This window comes from Nothobranchius furzeri, chromosome 18 (assembly GCF_043380555.1).
Source record: "Nothobranchius furzeri strain GRZ-AD chromosome 18, NfurGRZ-RIMD1, whole genome shotgun sequence".
Classification (NCBI taxonomy): domain Eukaryota; kingdom Metazoa; phylum Chordata; class Actinopteri; order Cyprinodontiformes; family Nothobranchiidae; genus Nothobranchius; species Nothobranchius furzeri.
Genome location: NC_091758.1, coordinates 22727450 through 22751525, shown reverse-complemented (window position 1 = coordinate 22751525; position 24076 = coordinate 22727450). Strand labels below are relative to the sequence as shown.

The 24076-nt window shown below is 41.4% G+C and overlaps 3 protein-coding genes across 7 annotated transcripts in view; all 3 read right to left on the bottom strand.

Moving 5' to 3' along the window:
• Positions 1-1909: 1909 nt before the first annotated feature.
• Positions 1910-6126, bottom strand: eif5a2 (eukaryotic translation initiation factor 5A2). The gene is made up of 5 exons (XM_015969643.3): positions 5986-6126; positions 4713-4892; positions 4454-4558; positions 2500-2631; positions 1910-2332 (listed from the first exon to the last, which is right to left on the bottom strand). The coding sequence occupies exons 2-5, from the start codon at positions 4872-4874 to the stop codon at positions 2270-2272; spliced, it is 462 nt and encodes a 153-aa protein (XP_015825129.1). The 5' UTR covers positions 4875-4892; positions 5986-6126; the 3' UTR covers positions 1910-2269.
• A 598-nt stretch (positions 6127-6724) lies between these two features.
• slc2a2 (solute carrier family 2 member 2) lies at positions 6725-15762 on the bottom strand. The gene is made up of 12 exons (XM_015969642.3): positions 15615-15762; positions 15278-15373; positions 10856-11061; positions 10653-10777; positions 10431-10546; positions 10193-10355; positions 9549-9655; positions 8040-8120; positions 7815-7919; positions 7636-7737; positions 7162-7365; positions 6725-7075 (listed from the first exon to the last, which is right to left on the bottom strand). The coding sequence occupies exons 1-12, from the start codon at positions 15627-15629 to the stop codon at positions 6884-6886; spliced, it is 1512 nt and encodes a 503-aa protein (XP_015825128.3). The 5' UTR covers positions 15630-15762; the 3' UTR covers positions 6725-6883.
• A 2323-nt stretch (positions 15763-18085) lies between these two features.
• The window catches only part of tnika (TRAF2 and NCK interacting kinase a), a 90434-nt gene continuing 84443 nt past the window's right edge, over positions 18086-24076 (bottom strand). For all 5 annotated transcript variants that reach the window (XM_054741736.2, XM_054741737.2, XM_054741739.2 and 2 more), the window contains 3 exons: positions 23142-23301; positions 18520-18659; positions 18086-18397 (listed from right to left, as the gene is read on the bottom strand). In XM_054741736.2, the coding sequence (XP_054597711.2) occupies positions 18314-18397; positions 18520-18659; positions 23142-23301 (384 nt within the window). In that variant the 3' untranslated portion in view covers positions 18086-18313. The remainder of the gene's footprint in view (positions 18398-18519; positions 18660-23141; positions 23302-24076) is intronic.

The window sequence follows — 24076 nt, the reverse complement described above, 5'->3', positions numbered from 1 at the left end:
ATATATATAATATTGTTTTTAAGGTGGCAAAATGTTTTATTACAGGCACATGAATGCAATATATATAAAAACAACAGAAAAGTGGAATGCTAACATGAGGTTGATTAACATCTGCACAGATTTATTTATTTAGCAAAAAGATAAGTTCCGGAAACAACGGGTTCTCCGGCACATTCTTTACACGTATTACTCTTTAGTTAGAGTGAAGCTTTGAAGCGCTATAAGTACTTTCTTATGAAGTTAAAACTAGGCGCTTGGTTTTGACATGCATGTCTGCCTCACAAAGCCTAGTGATGATGAAAGACGGGTTTCTACTACGCTGCTTCTGAAGGGTTTGGAATACAGTCATATGGCTTCACCTTCTATTTTCAGTTTTCTGACATGTTTGCAGTTATTTTAAAAGTAGCTTTTCTCACGGCGGTTAAAAACATCACTCTGAACAATACTGGAATGACAAAAAAAGGAAAAGAAAAGATGCAAGACACAAGTGGAAATCATCTGTGTCTTAACAGATTTTTTTTTAAAATACTTGAGGGATGATGAGCGCCCCCCCCCCCCCCCCCCCCCCCCCCCCCCCAAAAAAAACAGACCGGCTGCTGTTGCACACTGAACAGAACATCTTCACATGTCAAAGTAACAATCTGTGTTTACACACAACTAGGAAATCTGTTTAAAACCAACTTTAAGCATAAACATCATGTAAACATTGTCCTTACTCGTAAGGAAACGATGGATTCTGCTACAGAAACCAGTTTCAAAACGTCTTTTCTGAGCTTTTAACAGCCTTTTTTTGCAAGAACACAGGTTCATTCATTAAAAGTATTGCTTTTTTCCATTCATTGCGACTGAATAACTTTCTGATTAGTCTAAGTGTGTCATTCTTGCAGCTGAATGGCAGTAATTAGTATCTTCTAAACAACACATGTATTCTTAAAGAGCCTTGCTTCTTCACTAAGACCAAAAGTTCCCATTAGAACAATTAACAATGACAAAAAAAATTTTAAGATGCAGTGCTTTAAATATGATGTAAATACAATTAGAACATGTTCATAGGAACATTCACTATGTATGGTAGGTAGGAGGTGGGGGGGGGGGGGCAACATGCTTATAATTGCAAGTTCTAGAACAACCATATGAATGCAAAGCATGTAGATGCATCTCTCAGCGTTCTCCTAATATTATGAGTAAAATGTTTGCAATACTTTGTGAAATCATTGAACATTACAATTCTATATTATTGTGTGCAATTTTTGCCCCTAAACCTTAAATATCTCATACGTTTGTAAAATAAAATAAGATAAAAAGTGTTGGGCCGTAACAAACCCGCCGACTTCTGTTGCTGCCCCTAAAGTTTGGTTCCGTTATACAAAGCTTAACAGGGTTCTTGTCACCACTTTCCCTCTGCTGCTGCAACTTTAGCTTCAAGCATGTATATTTGTTCCCACTAAACTAAAACATAATGAGATTACAACATAAAAAGTTTCTACATTTTTTTTAGTTCTTTCAAAATAATATCTCTATTGTCAGCTTGTAAAGGCCTCAAGTGAAAATAAAGTTTCATAGCATAGAAGAGGAAATGGCCCCACCCGTCATTCTCTGTCCCATAGCCTGTTAGGCAGCTGAGACAGCCGAGTCGTCAGCTAGCGAAGACGAACCGTTGAGACCTGGCTACATGCAGTAGAAAACTCGCCTGCAGATCTGCAGTCTAAGTGAAGAGTAAATAAAATGCTGTTTACATAAATACATGCCTGCTAAGGCATGAGCTGTGCACTTGGATGGATGGATGTGTCATCAGAGGCGCAAAGGCATGGTCCGGCTAATAATGTCATATGCAATGTACATGCATTCTCAGAGCGGTGAACCACGTGGGGAGCATGCTTGAGTGGAGATGCAACGCCATCCAAATCCATTTTGTTGAAATTACAATCAAATTTGGAAGTTATTTTAATATTTTCTACACAACGCACCCAAAACACAAATCTCCATTCTGATTGGAATGCAATGTGTTGCTGGAACATGATCAGAAACGTGAAATAATACCAGAGTGTGGTTGTAAAAGGAAAGTTATGGCTGGATGTCTGGACTGACCGAGGAGAATTCTGGCCTGAGTCTGAGGTATAGTTGAAGCTGACCAAGTCCAGTTTCCAGATTACAGCTGACAGCAGGGGCACAGGCGGAAATGTGGGGTGAAGGCCAGTAGCTTTGGTGAAGCTTCAAAACCATAAAGGACAATAGGAAGATGAGGTCTCCAACGCTGTCCTGGGGCTCATTAAGAAGTCATGTTCTTGGTGCCAACTACATGCTCTTCATCTACAGCTTTCAACACAGAAACCTGACATTGGAAAGTAGAAATAAAAGCAACAATCATTTAATAGTTTTGTAGGTAAGACAGTTTGAAAATCTAACATGATTGGAAAAGGTTTCCAATAGGTTAAATCAACGTTTACCAGCTGATACCAGCATGCTGATTATTCTCTTCCACAAACACATAAAACGTACCATAAACTGTTCTCCACCGCTGAATTTCTTCTCAATTTCTTTGCCCAAGTCGCCATCTGGCACCTTAAGGTCCTCCCTGGTTTCTCCATTATCATCCATCAGGGCCAGGAAACCATCGGACACATCGATTATCTAACATCAGGCAAATAATCAAAACAACAAGACAAAGGGAAACCCAATGCAAAGACTTTAAATCCAGCACCAAAGGACCATAAAACTCTTTCTCTAGATTGCAAAGATCACTTGAGCCTTAAAGCTGGTCAGCAATAGGGCTGCAACAAACGATTTTTGGGATCATCGATGAATCTGATGGGGTCTCGACTCGATTACCATATTTTCCGGAGTATAAGTCGCTCCAGCCATAAAATGTATAATGAAGAAGAAAAAAACATATGTAAGTCGCACTGGACTACAAGTCGCATTTTGGGGGGAAATTTTATTATTTTTCTCACAAAATCTGAGACCAAGCATTTCACATTGCAAGCTCATTCCTGGGCCAGCCCGCAGCACCCCACCACAGGCTGCAGCAGGTGATGGCGGTGTTTGAAACCCTCCCAGCGGGACAGGGGAGCTCATTCCTGGGTCGGAGCCGCCTGGCCCGCAGCAGCTCGCCACGGTCTCCAGCAGGGGATGGCGGGGCAGAGCTTATTCCTGGTCGGGAGCCGGTCCACGGCAGCGCGGTATACATAATTTGGTATATAAGTCGCTCCGGAGTATAAGTCGCAGGACCAGTCAGACTATGAAAAAAGTGCGACTTATAGTCCGGAAAATACGGTAATCGGGTTAAACAGGATATTTTTAAAACTGCTAGGGACGCATATTTTTCTCTCCTTCCTTTATTTTACAACAAAACATGATAAGAAAACAGTTCAATAGCATGCAAAAAAAACATGCCATCATCTAAATATATTCTTAATTAAAATATGATCAGTAAATGTAATGTATTTCGTTAACATGTTCAGTAGTAGCTACTGGAAATGTTAATAACATTTAGTTTCTACAGCTAAAAATGTATTGGTGACATGTCTATTATGTACGGGGTTAATAATCATCCAGTTTAAATTATGTTCACAGACGAGTTTGTGAATTAAATGTTACAGTGGCTTGCCGTATCCTTCAGCGGCGTTGGGCAGAGCAGACTTGAAGCAGTAATCTGTCTGCAGCGGCGCTGGTTCTGCTTCGTAGCGCTGCAGACAGCTAATGAACAGGATGATGGGGACTCTTCTTCCACTCGCAGACTTTAGATATTCTTAGTTTCACAACCATCATGTTTTTTTTTTTGGAGCCCACTTGATCGTGAGCCTGCTACCTGCTAGCATTAGCTAATCTGCTTGTAGTTACACTTTTGAGACCAAACTTTGAACTGTTTCTGCCTCTGTGTCTTTGCTGGTTTCTCTGTTTTCCTCCACAGCACATAAATCAGCACAGTGTGTGCCGGTAAAAGGCATCTAATAATTACATGTGTGACATGTGTGTCTCATTCTAATCTGCCTCGGTTTGCTCTGCTGCTGCATCAGATGAGCTGCGCACATTGACGGGTTGCTTAAAGGTTGCACAACACAAAAAAAAAAAAAAGTTGCGCAACACAACAAATCAATGAAGAAAAGCATTGCCAACACATTTCATCGAATATTATCAATTCGTTGTTGCAGCCCTAATGTCCACTATGTACGGGTTAGCAATAATCCAATTTCAATTATGTTCAAAGATGGATGCGTTTGTGAATTAAATGCTACAGTGGCTTGCCATAATCCTGCAGCGGTATTGAGCAGAGCAGACTTGAAGCAGCAACCTGACTGCAGTGGTTCTGCTCCATAGTGCTGCAGACAAGCTAAGAATAAACAGGATGATGGGGAATTTTCCTCTGCTTGTAGAGTTTAGATATTCTTAGTTTCACGACCATCATGTTTTTTCGGAACTCATTTTATGCATTTCTGAATAGCAATAATCTCACCTGGTAGTCTTTCCTTGTCACATTTGGAACATCCATGTTATGGGTAGATGGGCAGATATCTTCATACTTCTTCTGAGTGAAGATGTCAAGTCCAGTGAGGTGCACCTGGGAATATAAATAAGCTCATTAGATCCAGCCTGGAGACCAAAGAGAGTTTAGGATTACGTATAAAAAAAAATAAAAAAACTGGGAAACACCAGGCTAAATTACAGAAGGGCCTTTGGCTCTAAATCCCAAAGGATGCATAAGTAGATGTTACCTTGGCATGCCCGTGCTTGCCAGTTTTTGAGGTAGTCATGTCAACTATCTTACAGGGACGTCCTTTCAGCATAACGAAGCCGTTCTTCCTCAGTGCAGAGCACTGCATGGGGTAAGTTGCTGAGGCGCCAGCATCTGCGGTGGAGAAGTCATCATCTGCCATTGTGGACCCCGAGTTGCTCTGTCCAACCCATGCAAGTAGAAGAGCAAAAAAGTTAAAAGTGAGGAAAAACTAGTCCTGCTACTTTCTGAGTGTCCAATGAGTTGTCTCTAGTGGTGTAAACCGGTATGTCCACATTCACTGGAGGTGTGACTCAACACATACTGCCTTGGACCACACCTTGAGTTGGTGCCTAAAAACTAATATTTTCAACCTATTCTTTCACTTCAAATCAGACATTTTATTACTTTTTAAAAAGAAAGTTAACCAGTGAGATAGACAAAATGAAAAAAAAAATAACTAAGTGAATTCATATTGTTTTTCTGTAAATTATCCAGTTTTTGTTTACATAGAACACACATTGGTTTTATTAATGTTAGATATTTAAAATAAAACCATAAATAAAAAACACAAGAGCTGTGACTTGACAGAATTTTTACACTTATATTTGTCTTTAGGACACTAGTGGTTAAGATGTTATCTTAAAATATTATTCATACCAAACATGTTACCTTTTAACAATCCAAATGTCTGTACCTAGATGGTGCAACCTCCTGCACTCCGAACGCTAACAGCTAAAGTTGCTTGCTAATGGATCACATTTGTCTGCACTTTGAGATGCTGACTTGTCAGTTTTATTTAGCACATTGCTTGTGGAACAATGCTAAAAGTGTTTTACATGCTAGCTACCAGCTTTTGGGAAGAGCAGTTCAAACAAAGGCTCAGTTTAGCTAACAGAGGCTAGGCAGAGTAGAGAGCTAAGCCCATTAACTACGTGGCAGTCGGGCCAGATGAGCATATGACACGGCAGCTTTAACCCACTCAGCTAGCCTCAGCTTCCAGTTTTCGTTCCTATTTCTGGACAAGCTAGTCCAGTTAGCTCGCTAACGCCGCGAGCATCAATTAAACTGGCCGCGAATGTTAGCTAAAGCAGCCCGTCATGTTTTATCCAGCTAAACATGGACTCACTACTTCCAAATATACTTCACCACCCTGGGTGAAACCCCGCCTGTTATTACACATTAGCTACGGCGCTTCAAAAACATAAATAAACGTGTTATTCAGCGCGACACGTTTGGTCCAAAATGTTACTTTTAGTGTCGGTTTAGCTTACCTTGTGTCTTGGTTATGCAGAAAGAGAAGAGTCACTTCGCATGTGTGGAGTTTCCTTTATCACAGAAGGAGGGGGCGAAAGGGAGGGCAGGTGTTGTGTCGAAATGTGTTCCCTGCTCCAAACTGTTCAAAGTCATCGAGGTCCTCCACTTTGCAAAATGTGGAAATTTGAACGAAAAAAATATCTAGATGTATAACTCATATCGTGTATACTTTGGATATAGCTTTCCATCAGTGGTGATTGTTTTTGTATCCAAAATTGTTTTCCACAATGAAATTAACACAAACACAGACAGGCCCACCTTGGGCAACCGCCTACTAGGAAGTGCCTGGTATGTCAGATGGTCCACCCTTGTTTAAAATGTTTTTTTTTTCTTTTTATAAATATAAAAATGTTCTTTGATATTATTTTTACATGTTTGACTGTTAGGTGAAATTCAATTCAATTCAAGTTTATTTATATAGCGCCAAATCACGACAAGAGTCGTCTCAAGGCACTTCACATAATAAAAATTCCAATTCAGGTCAGTTCATTAAGCCAATCAGAAATAATGTTTCCTGTATAAGGAACCCAGCAAATTGCATCAAGTCACTGACTAGTGTCAGTGACTATACAGCAATCCTCATACCAAGCAAGCATAAAGCGACAGTGGAGAGGAAAACTGTCGGATCAATGTTGCCGTTGATTGTTAAATGTGTCTCAGTGGTGCCGTGAGGGTCACAGATATGTCATCTTCTAATTTGTTGTTGTTATAAAACATTATTTTTTATTAATTTTTAACGGATAATACTGCAATACAAGTTTGAATTTTTGATTCAGTGTAAACATTACAATACAAATAGTTGTTATTTCAGTCAGAAGTGTCAAACGTTCCACTTTGAATTGGGTTAATACAAATTTAAGCATCTGTGGAGGTTTTGAGCTGCTGCAGTTCAGCATTGTCTTTGGGAGTCCCAGGTTTCTTCTGGAAGACAGCAGCGATCTCCTTAAAGGTTTTGCCCTTGGTCTCGGGGACACGGAGATAAATAAACAGGGTAAAGACGAAAAGCAAAACGGCAAACAGGATGAAAACGTAACAATCCAACCAAACCTGGTGAGAAATCATAAAACAAACAAAAAAATCTGATTTAATTTTCCTGCAAGTGAACGCTAGATGTGATAATCCAGTCCTCATACCTGTATGTAAGGAAATGTCATAGCTATGATGAAGTTACTGGTCCAGTTGCAGCAGCCTGCGAGAGCGATGGCTGCAGGTCGAGGTCCCTGGCTGAAAAGCTCAGCCACTATGAACCATGGGATTGGACCTGGACCAATTTCAAAGAAGCTCACAAATAGGAAGATAGCGGACATGCTGACGTAGCTCATCCATGAGAAGTCATTCTGAAGGAAATAGAGGAGCCATGGGAAACAGATAGCACTGAGTTCAAAACATAAAGTGGTGCACAAGTGTTCAGGGTACAAACAGTGGCCTTATGGTTATTTATTCATGTAATGTCAGGTGGAACCAGTAAACACATTTTTGTCAGAATCAAACATAAATTTGATCCTACACATAGATCATTTGAATGCATAGGATGCTAAAATCAAGCCTTTTTCTTCTCTTTATATTTGTTGATTATTCAGCACTATTTTAATTTAAATGGAACAAACCTGGAGTTTGAGACCCACTGTCATGGCAACTGCACAGCAGCACATGCCTCCCAAACCCACCAGAGACAAAGTACGTCGTCCAGCTTTGTCCACAAGTGCCACCTGAAACACCCAATGCAGCCAGCTGTGTAGTTTTACAAACTTAATTGTCTACTGAGTGTGGATGTACAGAAACTCACAGAGACAAGAGTAAAAACCGTGTTAATGACACCGACTCCTATAGTTGCGTAGACGGGCTGACTGACACCAGCTTGTGCAAAGATGGCTGTGGAGTAATAAAAGATCTTGGACACAAAAGCACAAGAAAATTAGAAAGCTACATTTGCATTTCTTTGTTTTTATTTTCCAGTTACAGTGACTCAAAAATATAATATGTTGGCATTAAACAAAAACTTTCCACTTACTGCATTAATGCCAGAAAGCTGTTGGGAGAGGTGCATCATAAGGGCAACAAACAGCTGCTGTCTATACACAGAGGAGAAGATCTTGGAGAGAGTATGGGAGAGCACATTTTTATCAAACTTCTAATGCACATTATTTCTTGTGATGTTTTCCAGAGGAGAGGAAGGACTGGGACACAGGACAAACTTGAGTTCCAGACTAAACTAGTGCAATTAGCGAGGCAAACGCAACACACCAGCGGAACCCATCCCAGTTCAAAAGTCCACAAAAGTGGTCATCCGTCAAAAACAAAGGAATAAGCAAGGGTAATGTATAAAAGACGAGGATAAAAATAAAAAACTGATAATTCAATACTGATTAATTCGCTGATTCAGCTTGGTGTGTAGAAATAGAAAAGCAGGGAGCAATACTAACACAGGTGTGCAAAGGGAATACTTCAAGATAAAACTGGATGATAGAATACAATTTACAATTTAAGTCAACGAGAAAACAAGAAATGCAATAGAGAATTGTCATAATTGTTTATGCAAGAGTGGATTTTATTCAAATGATCAAAAATTTTGCACCTAAAAGTCTAATTCTGCTGTTACCTTTCATATGCATGTAAAAGGATTCAAGATTAAAAGGACCTTATAATCGTCTATAAAACATATTTCTTAAAGAGTGTTTTCAATATCTTCCAATAAACTAAAGATTTATGACTCATAAAAAGATTACGAGTGCAGTTTAGTTGCTGACTATTCTTACTCAGAGGGTGTGTTTATTTACTTCCAGGAACAGTGTTTAGAAGGCTGGCTTGGATTGTTTCAAACAGGCCCCCAAAAAACTGTTTAGTATTTAAAGTTGTTCTAAATATATTTAAGAACAATTTTACAACCAAATTAAATCATAATCACAAATATTTAGGTAAATTTTGCATCCTGAGTTCACATTTTAAAGAACTGTGCTGTTTAGTGGTGTTCAAAACTTACAAGCATCAAAATGCAAAGATAAAAATTACTTTAATCAAGCTGGAATCAACAAAGGGCATCGCAAACATATTTAGGCCTATTTGGGAATAAAAGTACATCAGCTAATTATTTCTAAACACATTATCTTAATGTTCCTTTTTGCTTGGTTGATCAGTTACATGAACTAAGCATGGACAGGCAGCGCTGCTACTAAAGTAGAAAAGAGCTGCTGCTGGAGCCTGTAGCATTCATATTTGAAAATAAAAGTGTAGAGAGAAATGTCACTGACTTTTGCAAAAAGATATCATGGAATAATTTTTGTTCCATGTCATTGTGTTTTGCCCTTATCCTGCCGTCTTTTCTTGTTCTGATTTGTTTTCAAAACACAACAAGTTATAACTTTACAGTGAGCAGAAGTGCACATCATTCAGGGGGGAACACAAAATAGGATCATATTGGCAAAGTGTGAAAGAAATATTAACATTTATTTGTGTACTCTTTTTGAGTTTTAAGCCAGCTATAGTAATACTTGAGCGCAATTTTATTCTTGTAGAGACCTACCAAAGACAGGATGGAAACTCTGGGTTCCTTATCTGCCTCATCTTTTTCTCTTTTCATTTCTTCCAGATCAGGAGTTGGATCATATGCCCCCTTTAGACGACGCAGGCCTGCATAGAAACACACAATGAAAGCAATCAGGGGAAAAAAAATCCTAAGCTTTGGAAATTTTAATTACATGTCATTAAGGTGGACGCGAACTTTGAAAAACAACAATTTACTGTGGTAGTGCTTCTTCAATAAAGCTCAAGTGTATAATGTAATGTGCCTGTAAGCTGAGAAGCTCTGGTTACCAGGAGGGGCTCTGTTAGAGCTGCTGCTCCTCCAGCAGCACGTGAAAAGTATTTTTATGATACTTTCACCATTTGTGACATCACAAATGGGGTCTTTTGGGAACTACTTGTTTTAGGCAAATTATTCTTAAAACCAAACACTGAAAGAAAATGGAAGGATGGATTATTTTCAAATCTGGAGTGTTTGTAGCAGCAGTAGAGACCCGCATGGGAGCATAAGCAGATGCAAAAGCTACATTTTGCATACTATGTCCCCTTTAAAGCTGTGCAGTTACATCATTTTATTTCTCTAAATTCCTGAGAAAAGTGAAGTTTTCTATAATATGGACAAACGTTTGCATGTGTTGTTCTTACTTTTTCGAGCCTCTTGCTCTTTTCCCAACAAAATGTAAAGATAGCGCGGGCTCTCGGGACAAAAAGGAAGCAGTAGGGATTGTAGGATTGCAGGGGCTCCAGACAGACCAAGCAGCAGCGGCCACATTGCATCATTACCAAGTACAAAGTCCAAGCCTATTACCTACAAACAAGCACATTTTGGTTCAGATTACATGCTCAGCATGTTTTAGACAGTATAAACGAACAAGTGACTCACCTGGCTGATTAAGATACCAATAACAATGGCCAGCTGGTGTAAGGTTCCTAGAGCTCCTCTGTACGCTTTGGGTGCAATCTCTCCAATGTACATAGGCACTAATCCAGACGTCAACCCTGAAATACACACATGGTGAAATATTAAGACATTATGTGCACAAATATGACCATATCTTAATGATTTCATGCATAGATTGAAGTTTTTTAAGTTGTTTCAATGTACCACAATAGAAGCCCATGACTGCACGGCCTGATATGACCATGATGTGGGGCTTCCATATCCTGCAGAGACCCATCAACAGTCCAGCGACTACAGCCAGAACATTGACCATCAGCATTCCCTTCACCCTGCACAACAGGAAATTCAATAGCAGTTATACTAACCTTGCTTTCTTTTTATGATCTCGGTGTTTCTTATTTTCTCACCTCCCTCTCAGGTCTCCCACAAATCCCACCAGGAAGGAGGACACCATGCCACCGATGGAGAAGATGGCCACTGACAAAGACCAGTACATGACCACTTCAGGGTGGTTTCTTGACTCGGAGAAACCCGTTTCATCTGTTCCATTTTCTGATTGCTCCAGCCTCTCAGACAGCAAACCCAGCGAGCGGGCATAATTTTTCTCGATGATCTGGTACGCAGATGCACAGAGACAATATGAAAGTCAAATATAAAGAAATAACGGGAGCGGGTTATCACTGGTTATAAGGTTTTATTTTTTAACTTAACATTAGTTTGAGGAAATGTTTTCATCACGTTATTTCTTTCTTTTTTATTCATTTATTCATGTTAGTTTAGTAATAAACATATTTGACAAGTTTATTTATTTCTTTACATCAATACATTATTATTTGTTATTTTTAAACAGTTTAATCAAATCATCTAAATTAGTTTTTATGGTATTTTTTGTTTGTTTTTTGGTCCTATTAGCCTTTAGAAAGGTTGGTAGAGTTCTAAAATGTATTAAAGTCAGTTTACTTATTTTAATTTACATATTATTTTGACCATTGCAATCCAATTGTAAGCTATTTTTAAATTTTTTCCTTATATTTATTTTCTTTCCATTATTAAATGAATAAAAATCATTTAAATTTTATGTTAATGTATTTAAACTCCTTGAACCGTCACCTTATCGTGGTGGAGGAGTTTGAGTGCCCTAATGATCCTAGGAGCTATGTTGTCTGGGGCACTTTGTGCCCCTGGTAGGGTCTCCCATGACAAATTGGTCTTAGGTGAAGGGTTAGACAAAGAACTGTTCACAGGATCTTTCATGGTAGTAAATTCAAAGAGTCGGAGTACCCGGCCCGGAGGGTTACCGGGATCCCACCCTGGAGCCAGGCCTGGGGTTGGGGCCCGCGAGCGAGCGAGCGCCTTGTGGCCGGCCGGGCCCAGCCCGAACTGGATACATGGGCTCATCCAACTGTGGACCCACCACCCGCAGGAGGAACATGAAGGATCCGGTGCAATGTGGACCGGGTGGCAGACCAAGGCGGGAGCCTTGGCGGTCCGATCCCCGGACAAGAAAACTGGTTTTTGGGACATGGAACGTCACCTCTCTGGCGGGGAAGGAGCGTGAGCTTGTGGCAGAGGTTGAGCGGTACCGGCTAGATATAAGCGGACTCACCTCGACACATAGCATTGGCTCTGGAACCCAAGTCCTTGAGAGGGGTTGGACACTCTCCTTTGCTGAAGTTGCTCCGGGTGAGAGGCGGAGGGCTGGGGTTGGCTTTTTGTTAGCCCCAAGACTCTCTGCCTGTGTGTTGGGGTTTACCCCGGGGGACGAGAGGGTAGCTTCCTTGCACCTTCGGGTCGGGGAACGGGTCCTGACTGTTGTTTGTGCTTAAGGGCCAAATATCAGTTCAGAGTATCCACCCTTTTTGGAGTCCCTGGGACGAGTGCTAGATAGTGCTCCATCAGGGGACTCCATTGTCCTGCTGGGGGACTTCAATGCTCACGTGGGCAATGACAGCTTGACCTGGAGGGGTGTGATTGGGAGGAACGGCCCGCCTGATCTCAACTCAAGTGGTGTTTCGTTATTGGACTTCTGTGCAAGCCGCAGTTTGGCCATAACGAACAACATGTTCGGACATAAGGATGCCCACCGGTACACTTGGTACCAGGGCAGCCTAGGTCACAGGTCGATGATAGACTTTGTAGTCATATCATCTGACCTGCGGCCGTATGTTTTGGGCACCCAAGTGAAGAGAGGAGCGGAGCTATCAACTGATCACACCTGGTGGTGAGTTGGATCAGATGGCAGGGGAAGATGCTGCGTAGACCTGGCAGACCCAAACGCATAGTGAGGGTCTGCTGGGAACGCCTGGCAGAAGAACCTGTTAAGACGGTCTTCAATGCCCATCTCCGGCAGAGCTTTGACCACGTCCCGAGAGCGGTGGGGGACATTGACTCTGAGTGGGCCTTGCTCCACTCTGCGATTGTTGAGGCGGCTGTTGCTAGCTGTGGTCGCAAGGTGGCCGGTGCCAGTCGTGGTGGCAACCCCCGTACCCGCTGGTGGACACCAGAGGCTCGGGGAGCCGTCAGGCTGAAGAAGGAGGCCTACAGGGCGTGGCTGGTCTGTGGGTCTCTGGAGGCAGCAGACAGGTACCGGATAGCGAAGTGGGGTGCAGCAGTGGCAGTTGCCGAGGCAAAATCTCGGGCGTGGGAGGAGTTTTGTGAGGCCATGGAGAAAGACTATCGATCGGCTCCAAAGAGGTTCTGGCAAACTGTCCCGCGCCTCAGGAGAGGAAGGTAGCAACTCGCTCACACTTTTTACAGTGGGGATGGGAGCTGCTAACGTCAACTGGGGCTATAGTCGGACGGTGGAAGGAATATTTTGAGGAGCTCCTCAATCCCACCCATGCGCATTCCAAAGAGGAACCAGAGCCGGGAGACCTGGGGATGGACTGTCCAATCTCGGGGGCAGAAGTTGCTGAGGTAGTCAAACAACTACACAGCGGCGGAGCCCTGGGGGCGGATGAGGTTCGTCCTGGGTATCTCAAGGCTATGGATGTTGTAGGGCTGTCATGGTTGACACATCTCTGCAACATTGCATGGTCAATGGGGGCAGTTCCTGTAGAGTGGCAGACCGGGGTGGTGGCCCCCATCTTTAAGAAGGGTGACCTGAGGGTGTGTTCCAACTATAGGGGGATCACACTCCTCAGCCTCCCTGGAAAGGTCTACTCCAAGGTACTGGAGAGAAGGGTCCGATCGATAGTTGAATCTCAGATTGAGGAGGAGCAATGTGGTTTTCGTCCCGGCCGTGGAACTGTGGACCAGCTCTATACCCTTGCAAGGGTGATGGAGGGGGCATGGGAGTTTGCCCAACCAATCCACATGTGTTTTGTGGATTTGGAGAAGGCTTATGACCGTGTCCCCAGGGGCACCCTGTGGGGGACGCTCCAGGAGTATGGGGTGGGTGGCTTTCTGTTAAGGGCCATTCCGTCCCTTTACCAGAGGAGCGTGAGTTTGGTCCGCATAGCCGGTAGTAAGTCGGACCTGTTCCCAGTGAGGGTTGGACTCTGCCAGGGCTGCCCTTTGTCACCGGTTCTGTTTATTACCTTTATGGACAGAATTTCTAGGTGCAGCCGTGGTGTGGAGTGTGTCGAGTTTGGTGGAAGGAGAATCTCGTCTATGCTTTTTGCGGATGATGTGGTCCTCCTAGCTTCATCCAGCTCTGACCTTCAGCTCTTGCTGGGTAGGTTCGCGGCCGAGTGTGAAGCGGCTGGGATGAGGATCAGCACTTCCAAATCTGAGACCATGGATCTCAACCGGAAAAGGGTGGCTTGCCAACTCCGGGTTGGGGGAGAGGTCCTACCTCAAGTGGAGGAGTTTAAGTATCTCGTTCTTGTTCACGAGTGAGGGTAGGAGGGATCGGGAGATCGACAGGCGGATTGGTTCAGCGTCTGCAGTGATGCGGACGCTGAGCCGATCTGTCGTGGTGAAGAGGGAGCTGAGCCAGAAAGCCAGGCTCTCGATTTACCGGTCGATCTACTCCCAATCCTCACCTATGGTCATGAGCTTTGGGTAATGACCGAAAGAACGAGATTGCGGATTCGAGCAGCCAAAATGAGTTTCCTCCGTAGGGTGGCCGGGCTCAGCCTTAGAGATAGGGTGAGGAGCTCGTACATTCGGGAGGGACTCGGAGTAGAACCGCTGCTCCTCCGGATCAAAAGGAGCCAGTTGAGGTGGTTTGGGCATCTGGTCAGAATGCTTCCTGGACGCCTCCCCGGGGAGGTGTTTCGGGCATGTCCTGCCGGCAGGAGGCCCCCGGGTCGACCCAGGACACGCCGGAGAGGTTACATCTCCAATCTGGTCTGGGAACGGCTTGGGGTCCTGCCGGAGGAGCTGGTGGAGAAGGCTAGGGAGAGGACGGTCTGGAGCTCCCTAGTTGGGATGCTGCCCCCGCGACCCGGACCCGGATAAGTGGAGGAAGACGACAACGACGTATTTAAACGTTTTCTTTTCTCTCGTCTGATTTTTGATTGTTCCATGTTGGACCAAAAAATTGCAAACTGCCTGAAATTATAATATCTGACTTTAGAAAAGTGGGTCCAAAAGCTGTAAAATGTCAGTTACAGCCCATCAAAGAAAAATAAAGTTGCAAAAATCCAACTATATTCATAAAATAGTTATTATAATTTACAGCATAGCTTTAAAGGAAGAGGTTAAAGGATTCATAAGTTAACAGAAAACAAAATATTTTCTAATGCTTTTCAAAATTAGATGGATTGATAAAAATAAAAAGTTCTATAACAGTGAGACAATAAAACACACATTTTATCAAATTACCACTATAGTATAATGTTAGACATGCTTTGATGGTTAAAAGCAGAATCCGTGTTCTCTACCTTCTGAGGTGCATTAATGACTCCTAGACTGTACCCGTACTGCAGCGACCCCAGAGCTGCTGTGAACACAGCTATAGCCAGTGTGCCTGTTATTTGCTGCACGAGTGAAAGGAAACCATTAATAAGACAAACACTCTCACACACACAATCACACACTCCCACAGACAGATGAACAAACTCACTTTTTAACAACCACCTACATGGAAGCAAGAACAAGCACATTTAAATAGAAGAAAAAACCCTTTCTTCTTGTTTTAAATGGTTTTAATTTGTGTCTTTCTGTTTACCTATATTAAAAATGTTGATAAAGAAGGCGATGTGTAGAAATTTACCGTACCTTCCCTGTCTCCATGATGAGTCCAGAGTATGAGCAGCTGGGTTGGTAATGATCAATGAAAGCAGCATGCCTGATCACAGTGTCCACTCGCTAATCGACTAACTCAGGCATGCACACGCACACACCCACACACACACACACACGTACAAACAGCATGCATCCACACACAGCTGAGAGACCGCTCACACGCAGAAGTGTTATTATTATCCATTATAAATAAACAGAAATGCAGCTGTTTTAGAGAATTTCAGCTTATCTGCAAATATTCTAACAAAAACATCACTCTTACTTTTATACTGCATGATTGACGTTATATTGGTGCTAAAATTTTATTGGTGCTTAAAGATGATTCCTTATTGGTTGTCGTAACAAAGTCACTTTCTTGTTGTCTATCCTTTTCCCTTCTACAGTTAATTTCCCCAGTTTATCTAATAAGCACACAAACACACAAACACACACACACACACACACACACACACACACACACACACACACACACACACACACACACACTGCGTTAATGATAAACTCAGGTGGTCAAAGTCTCAGGGTCCAAGTGTGGTTTTACAGAAAAACAGGCCGATAGAAAAAAATAAAGAAAACTCAGATTTCCATGAGGTTATTTCATTTATTTCCGTTTTACAGCATTAAAAAGCTAATAAACCCCTCTTGCTCTTCAAAAATTAAGAAAGTCAAACAGAAAAATGGATTTCATCATTAAAATAAGGGATTTCAGTGTCTTGACAGTCAGAATTGTACTTTAAACATGAACGAACTGTAAAAACATGTCAATCACACTCCATCAGAACGCTCAGAAGCCTGGATGAACACCAGGGGAAGACTCGACTCTTATTGCTAAAATGTTAGCATGTTCAGGTGAGCTAAAACAACAGTAAATCAGAACATTTCAGAGTTGAAACAATAACTCACATGAAAAGAACGTGGATTCATCTTTCTTATCTTACCACATTCAACAGCATATTGATGGTTTTAAGAAGGAAGTAATTCCTATTATTTTAGAAAATGTATAGTTACTAAACTTGTTTGAACTCAGTTAACATGTTTTAAAAAAAGCAACAATGTCAGTTTGCTAGAATTAAAAGCAGCAGCTCTGATTATTAGATTTGCAACCATTGATGTGAAACAGTTTTATTTAAATCTTCAAAACCGAAATTTCTTTGGAATAACTTCTTTAACTTCAGATAAAATGAGTATCAACAGACATTTATATTATTGTTTCTTTGAGCATGTTTTTTAAGAGAAAATAAATGTTAATTGGAATAACACAGCTATCCTCAACCTGCAGTAGTATGTGTTTTGACTTGTAAACTTTATTATTTATTATTTAGGTGCTCTTTCAGAAAAACAAAGATACATTTTTAAAGGATTAATGCACATCTCCACTTGGGTAAGGGGGTTTGTAGACATTTGTTACATTTAGATAACACACTCAAATCCCAAAACAGTTTTAATGTAGTCATAATTGAAAAACTTAAAAAAACAACAAAAAGCAAAAAAACAAGGTTCTAATGAGATCAATAACAATAAACGTGTGTCCTCCATACATTTTGCTTGCGTCATGCTAGGCACTGGAAAAATAAAAACAAACAGTTAAAAGCCTTAAATGAGAACAGCCAACAAGGAGAGAGAGTGAGTTTTAAAAGGAGATCCCATTTTACTGAGATGTGCCTCCAACATGCACACAGTGGTAAATATTCAGTATCTTTTTACCACCGACAGAAATGTGGAGCAAATAATCCAAACATTAAACTCCAAAATTCAACCATCAATAATGCCTTCTTTAAAAAATAGACTAGGTGTGTACACACACCTGATCATGAAATTCATACCAAGATAAAAGTATTATCTCTGCATGTAAACAAACTCATAGGGTCAAAGTTTACAAGCAAGATCAATGACATTCCCAGCATATTGCGCGCGCACACACACACACGCGCGCGCGCGTGCGCATTGACGTGCAATATGCGTCATCAAGTGTCAAAGACTGACTGACTCAAAACTATTTCATGAAGAAAGAAAAAGACTGAAATATTACTGATGCAGCACCTTCAGATTTTAAAATAGCCAAAAAGAGGAATGGTTGGAAGAAAATAAAGATGGAAGAAATACTGTTCCAGAGTGGGGGGGCTACTTCTCTGAACTGACGCGAAGAGGTGAAACGTCTTAGGGCAACAAGAGAAGCCCAGAGCACCAGAAATGGAGGCTGCAGCTTTCATCACATACATTCAAACAACATTTGTAATCTTTTCATTCCAAAGTACTTTTGAATTTAGATTAAATTCCATTCATTCACTCTAGTTTCCGTACTTTGTGAAAAGGAAATTAAGGAAAATCGAGAACATGGCAGTGAGAGTACAAAAGCGATGATGGGATCTGAACAGGGAGAAGGGAATAGAAAACTCTTAAATCCAGTGGAACAAAGTGCTGTTACAAAAGAAGAAGATGGAGGAAGTCGGTTCCAGTCATTTGAGTAGCGTCTGCATGATCAAACTCACCATAAAATATTTAGTCTCTTCATATATATTTTTCTTCCAAACCGTAAAAGTCTCTCCAGTGTTAACAGAGTTCTTTAATGGCCGCCCTGATTAGTCAGGTTTGTTTTGTTTGATGTGCAGCGAGGCGAGAGGTGGGTTTTCCGACTGTCCGTCGGATGAGTGAGGCAGACCGGATGAGACACATCACCAGTTCATCATAGAGTTCCTGTTGAGTGTCATAAAGAATACTTGGCTGCTGCCGCCAGAACGCACCGATGCAAAAAAAACCTGGAATAAAGAGAACATAAACACAAATGTTTATTTCTGTGGATTTCTGTCATCTATAGTATCAAATATACCCGATCGCTTGTGTCATCAGAACCACCCTCTAGATTCTGTGTTGTAATTACCTTGTCGTTCCGCTCACACAGAAATTTGAGTCTCTGAGCTCGTTTGTGCATGAAGACTCCGTCCAGATGGCCCGTCTCCACAGAACGGATCTCTATGGCTTTCTCACCCCAACCCATTATCTGATTCGAACGGATATAGGCTGGAAAAAAATAGCAGAAATTTGCAGAAATGTTTTTAAAGATGATATAGTTGCAGTTGCAAAGTCACGTCTTTCTGTCATATTTGTGGGGGGAGATCTAAGGTTTCACAGGCATTTTGTTGAGCAACCCCTGTTGTTATTGCACATTACACAATATAAAAAGTATATTACTGAGATAGGTTTGACATCAAACAAGACCTCTGAACTCTGGAAGTCAAGTTCATGAGCCAATATTTTATCTAAAAAATTACATTTTCCATTAACTGTTGAATGGGCTGCGCAATGGTTAGAGCTGTTGCCTTGCAGCAAGAAGGTCCTGGGTTAGCTTCCCGGCCTGGGATCTTTCTGCATGGAGTTTGCATGTTCTCCCTGTGCATGTGTGGGTTCTCTCCGGGTACTCCGGCTTCCTCCCACAGTCCAAAAACATGACTGTTCGGTTGATTGGTCTGTCTAAATTGTCCTTAGGTGAGAGTGTGTGTGTGTGTGCATGATTGTTTGTCCTGTGTGTCTCTGTGTTGCCCTGCGATGGACTGGCACTCTGTCCAGGGTGTACCCTGCCTGATTGCCCATTGACCACTGGAGATAGACACCGGCACCAGCCCCCACCCCCCCTCCCTCCTTTATTGTCTTATTTTGGTGAGCCTGTGATTTGTAGTCTCAGGCCTAGTCCACACGTGGCCGGGTTTTTTTTTTAAAATCCGCCCCTCCAAAAACTTGCAACCACACCACCTCGTTTTTAAAAAAAAAACTCTGTCCACATGTACCCGGATAAATACGTTGTTAAGGACATGCCAGACCCGTAGGCGGCAGTACTTCCCCCATTCTTAACCTCGTCCTTCGTCTGTGGTCTTCCGCAAGGAGCAGTAATTCTGCTTGCAAAAACAAACGAGCAAAAAGTTCTTGGACAGTTGATAAAGCGAGCGCAGCTCTGAGGGCATCCATGCTGTCGGCTAGTGTAAACACAGGTCGCACACGTGATGTCAGCATTGTTTGTCGCGGAAAGTGACGTTGCGGACCTTAAAACTCCGGTTTTGTCCGTCCACACGCAGACACCCAAAACGGAGAAAACGCAGATCTTCACTTTGGCCGGAGTTTTTAAAAAGATCAATTTTCGTGTGAAAAAACTCAGTTTTCGTGTGGATGACAGGCCAAAACGTAGAAAAATATCTACGTTTTGGCAGATCCCCGGCTACGTGTGTACAGGGCCTCAGTCTCCTGTTCTTACCTGACAGGAGTGGCACCGGTGTGATCTTCTGCTGCTGTAGCGCTTCTGCCTCAAGGTTCAATGTGTTGTATGCTCAGAGATGCTCTTGTGCATACCTTGATTGTAACAAGTGGTTATTTGAGTTACTGTTGCCTTTCTATCAGCTTGAACCAGTCTGGCCATTCTCCTCTGGCCTCTGACATCAACAAGGCATTTTCACCCACAGAACTGCTGCTCACTGGATGTTTTCCCTTTTCGGACCATTTTCTGTAAACCCTAGAGATGGTTGTGCGTGACAGTTCCAGAAGATCAGCAGTTTCTGTAATACTCAGACTAGCCCGTTTGGCACAAACAGCCATGCCATGCTCAAAGTCACTTCAATCTTTCTTCCCCATTCTGAAGCTCAGTTTGAACTGCAGCAGATCGTCTTGAATGTCATCATGCCTAAATGCAATACGTTGCCACCATGTGATTGGTTTTTTAGTCATTTGTGTTAACGAGGAGTTGGACAGGTGTACTTAATAAAGTGGCCTGTGAGTGTCCATGCAGCTGCATTTGTCTGCACGTGTAATCCCCCTCCCTGCCAAATGAGGGCAGTAAATCACAGGGAATTTAAAAGGTCCAGAGATGCATAAGTGGCTGTTTCTGCCTACCAAACTCCCCCTTCTTTCCTTTCCACTGGTAAGTCTGATTATTTTATACAACTTTTTTTATTTTTTGTTCTATAATATTCTATAACATTATTTTTTACCTTTGATCTGCAATAATCAAGGCTGCTCTTATTTGTGGGGGCCTTTCAAGTGTGGATGGTGCTATGAAACAAATATAGTATTCCATTAAACCTCTAGTGACTCCTTTAGCACAGGTCTGAGAAAACACAACATCTTTTATCTACAGGAGTGTCACACACACACACAGAGAGAGAGAGAGAGAGAGAGAGAGAGAGAGAGAGAGAGAGAGAGAGAGAGAGAGAGAGAGAGAGAGAGAGAGAGAGAGAGAGAGAGAGAGAGAGAGAGAGAGAGAGAGAGAGAGAGAGAGAGAGAGAGAGAGAGAGAGATTGTCCCTAGCCTAGTTCCTGTTCAGACTCATCTGACGCCTACAACAAACTCAGGATATCTAGTACATCCTCATCACAGGCAGCACCCCCAAGTAATAAATCATTAGAAGGGGCAGCTGAATCTATCCACTAGGAGAACCACCACTCTTTCTGAAGAAGGCAAGACCAAATCAACCCAAATGATTTACATGATTGTCTGTCTAACCTCGAACAGGGGGTCAAACTACCTCTCTCCTGTCCCATGGACTACTTTGGGACTAATTTGTCCTCAACCATCATTTAATTCCTTTCTAGGGCAAATATTGCAGCATGTAAAGCATTTCTTTAATTGTCAGGGTTTTTGTTTTTGTAGTGCTTTTAGTTGAATAAATTGTTATTCGTAGAAGTATTGTCCTTTGTATCACGATTCCTAAAATAATTAATTTATTTGAGGAATCATAGGTGAAAGAAAGTTTGACTTGAACCATCTAATTTAATAGAAAATATGTAAATACATTAGTTAATCTTTAACTAATTAATTGATTAAATTACAAGTAAATAAATTGTTTAAAATGTATCTAATATTTTACATTAAATACCAATGCAACAATGGTGTTTGACTTTAATTTTTTCAAGTAGTTTTTTAGCTGTGTAATTTGGGTAAGGTTTACTTAAAATTCTGGTTAAAATTTACTTAAACTGAATGTAAATTGTTTCGCTAAAATTATTGGTTCAATTTTAACAGATCATTTTTATAGTGTACTAATCCCTGTTCATTTTTCTACACCCGTCATCCAATCCAATCCAGATTTATTTATATAGCACATTTAACAACAGCATGACAGCTGACTAAAGTGCTTGACATTCAATAAAAGGAAACAAGATAAAATAGCCAAATCACGAGGTGGAAAAAAGAACTGATTAAAACACAAGGGAAATATCTGGTAATGGCCAAAAACTTTTGTAAAATGAAATAAAAAGTGCTAAAAACAACATCAAAATAAAAAATTAAAACATTTAAAAAGAGAGAAGAAAGTACTACATGATAAAACTTGTAAACAATCACACCAGCGAAAGCCCTGCCCATTTGGATCAAGTACCCAAAGCGATGGTGGGTTTTGAGACCAGATTTAAACAGATTGATAGATGAGGCCGAACGAACCGAGAGAGGCAAGCTATTTGTACTTCTATGCACATTCACCACGAGTCTCGTACTGCATTTTTGGAACACACAGCAAGAGTTTGTCAGCTGAGTGAAGAGACCTAGGGCATATAGGAATTGAGGAGTTCTGCATCATCCTTTCATTTCTATAAATTATCTATAAAGAAATACTCATATTGGGCCTACTGTCTTATACTGCTTTCTCTGCATTTAGGCAAGACATGACAGGATTAACTAGTAACTATTGTTGAGTGTAAACTCCTTCCCTAAACCTTTGGGCATTCAGAAAGCTCTTTGCTACTATGGAAAAATCAACAAACCTCAAAGTGGCCAAAGTATCATTCTTATAGACCAAATTCACTAGTTTTCTCAATACATTAGCAGTGGTTTCTAGTATAAATGAATGCCTTGTGAGATGTTCTCTGTGAGAAGGAAGCTCTGGCGCTACTGTTAACTAAAAGTGAACCAGAGCAGAGGGGAGCTGAAGATGGCAGGCTTATTTTCCTGATAGTTGGACATCTCGCCTCTGGTTGGCTAATAGCAATGTGACTCAACCAATGACTCTGCTTTCCAACAATGATGTTTTATCCCTACAAATAAAACAAGCATGAAGAAGTTCTGTGTTGTGGAGTTGCTAATGGCTAGCTTCTACTAGCTGAGATGTGCTCTGCTCTCTCCTGGATGCGAAATCAACAACAGCCTTCCCCGGCGTAAGCCAAGATGGGTGAGTCCATGAATGCCAGTTTGACATCATGAAGTGTAACTGTCACAGGTTTTTCTGATACAAACATGTCCCTGTCCATTGGTGGGTATTGCAGGAAATAGGGGTAGAAGACCATTTTTACAATCAGCCTGGATGTAAAACTGAGAGATCGATCGTTTCAATTCAAAACTAACAAGTAAAAATTGGTTTCTCCGTGAACTTGGTTTTCACGTAAATGAAATTAATGTATTTTTTTCTTTCTTCCTATGAGCTCCTTCTACAATACCAACATGGCAGGCTTAATCCATGACTACAAGAATACATCAAATGTTTCATTTTATTTTTAAAACATCTAATTATACTTGACTAAGGCATACCAACAGAGGTAGGCATCTCTCCCCACTGTAGCACCACATCCTTGGTGATTCGACCATAAGTGTTGACGTATACTCCCTCATCCTCGTAACACAGCAGCATCTCCATCCCATCAGTCTTTGGGAGCACCACGATGGCATGGGGCGTCACCTGGCTCTGGATCTAATGGAGAAACAGCCACAAATAGACTTCAGTGACTTTAAACTAGTGATGCACCGATATGAAATTTTGGGACCAATACCGATATTAAGATCACTGTTATGGTCGATAACCAATATACTGGCATTAATGCTTCTAAAATCAGCAGATTTTGTATAGAATGAAAATTACTAAAGCTGAATTTATGTTATTATGTACACACACCACACACATTTATGGTTCTGAGATGATTTCATTCACTGTTCACATGACTAAACAACTACATATCACCCGCCTCACCCTCTGAAACAGAGGGTCTACTGTGAGCACCTAAAAGCAACAAATGGAGACGAGATTGGAAAAATATCGGTTGTTAATATCGGCCTGGTTTAATTTATCGAACTGATACCGATATGTTAATGAATGTTTCTAATGTAACTATCCTTAAAACTGTGTTTTTACTAGAATTTAAATGCAGTGTGTGTGTGTGTGTGTGTGTGTGTGTGTGTGTGTGTGTGCGCGCACGCGTGTGGTAACTAGTAAATTCAAAATGTAAGTTACAGACCAATAAAGATAATTGAAAATAAGGAAACATCTGTCAAATTTAAACACATAAAACCAACTGTCGCCAAGAGATAATTATTTTTTCCCAGCAGGTTATGTTGAGTTCAGACTTCAGATGACAGTTCAACCAAACAACAACCAGCTTGTCTCAACCCATGAAAGAATGTTTTGGCACAGGAGCTCCAAATACCAAATAGCTCCCACTTATTACAACACGTTTTAAACTTCTTTTCTA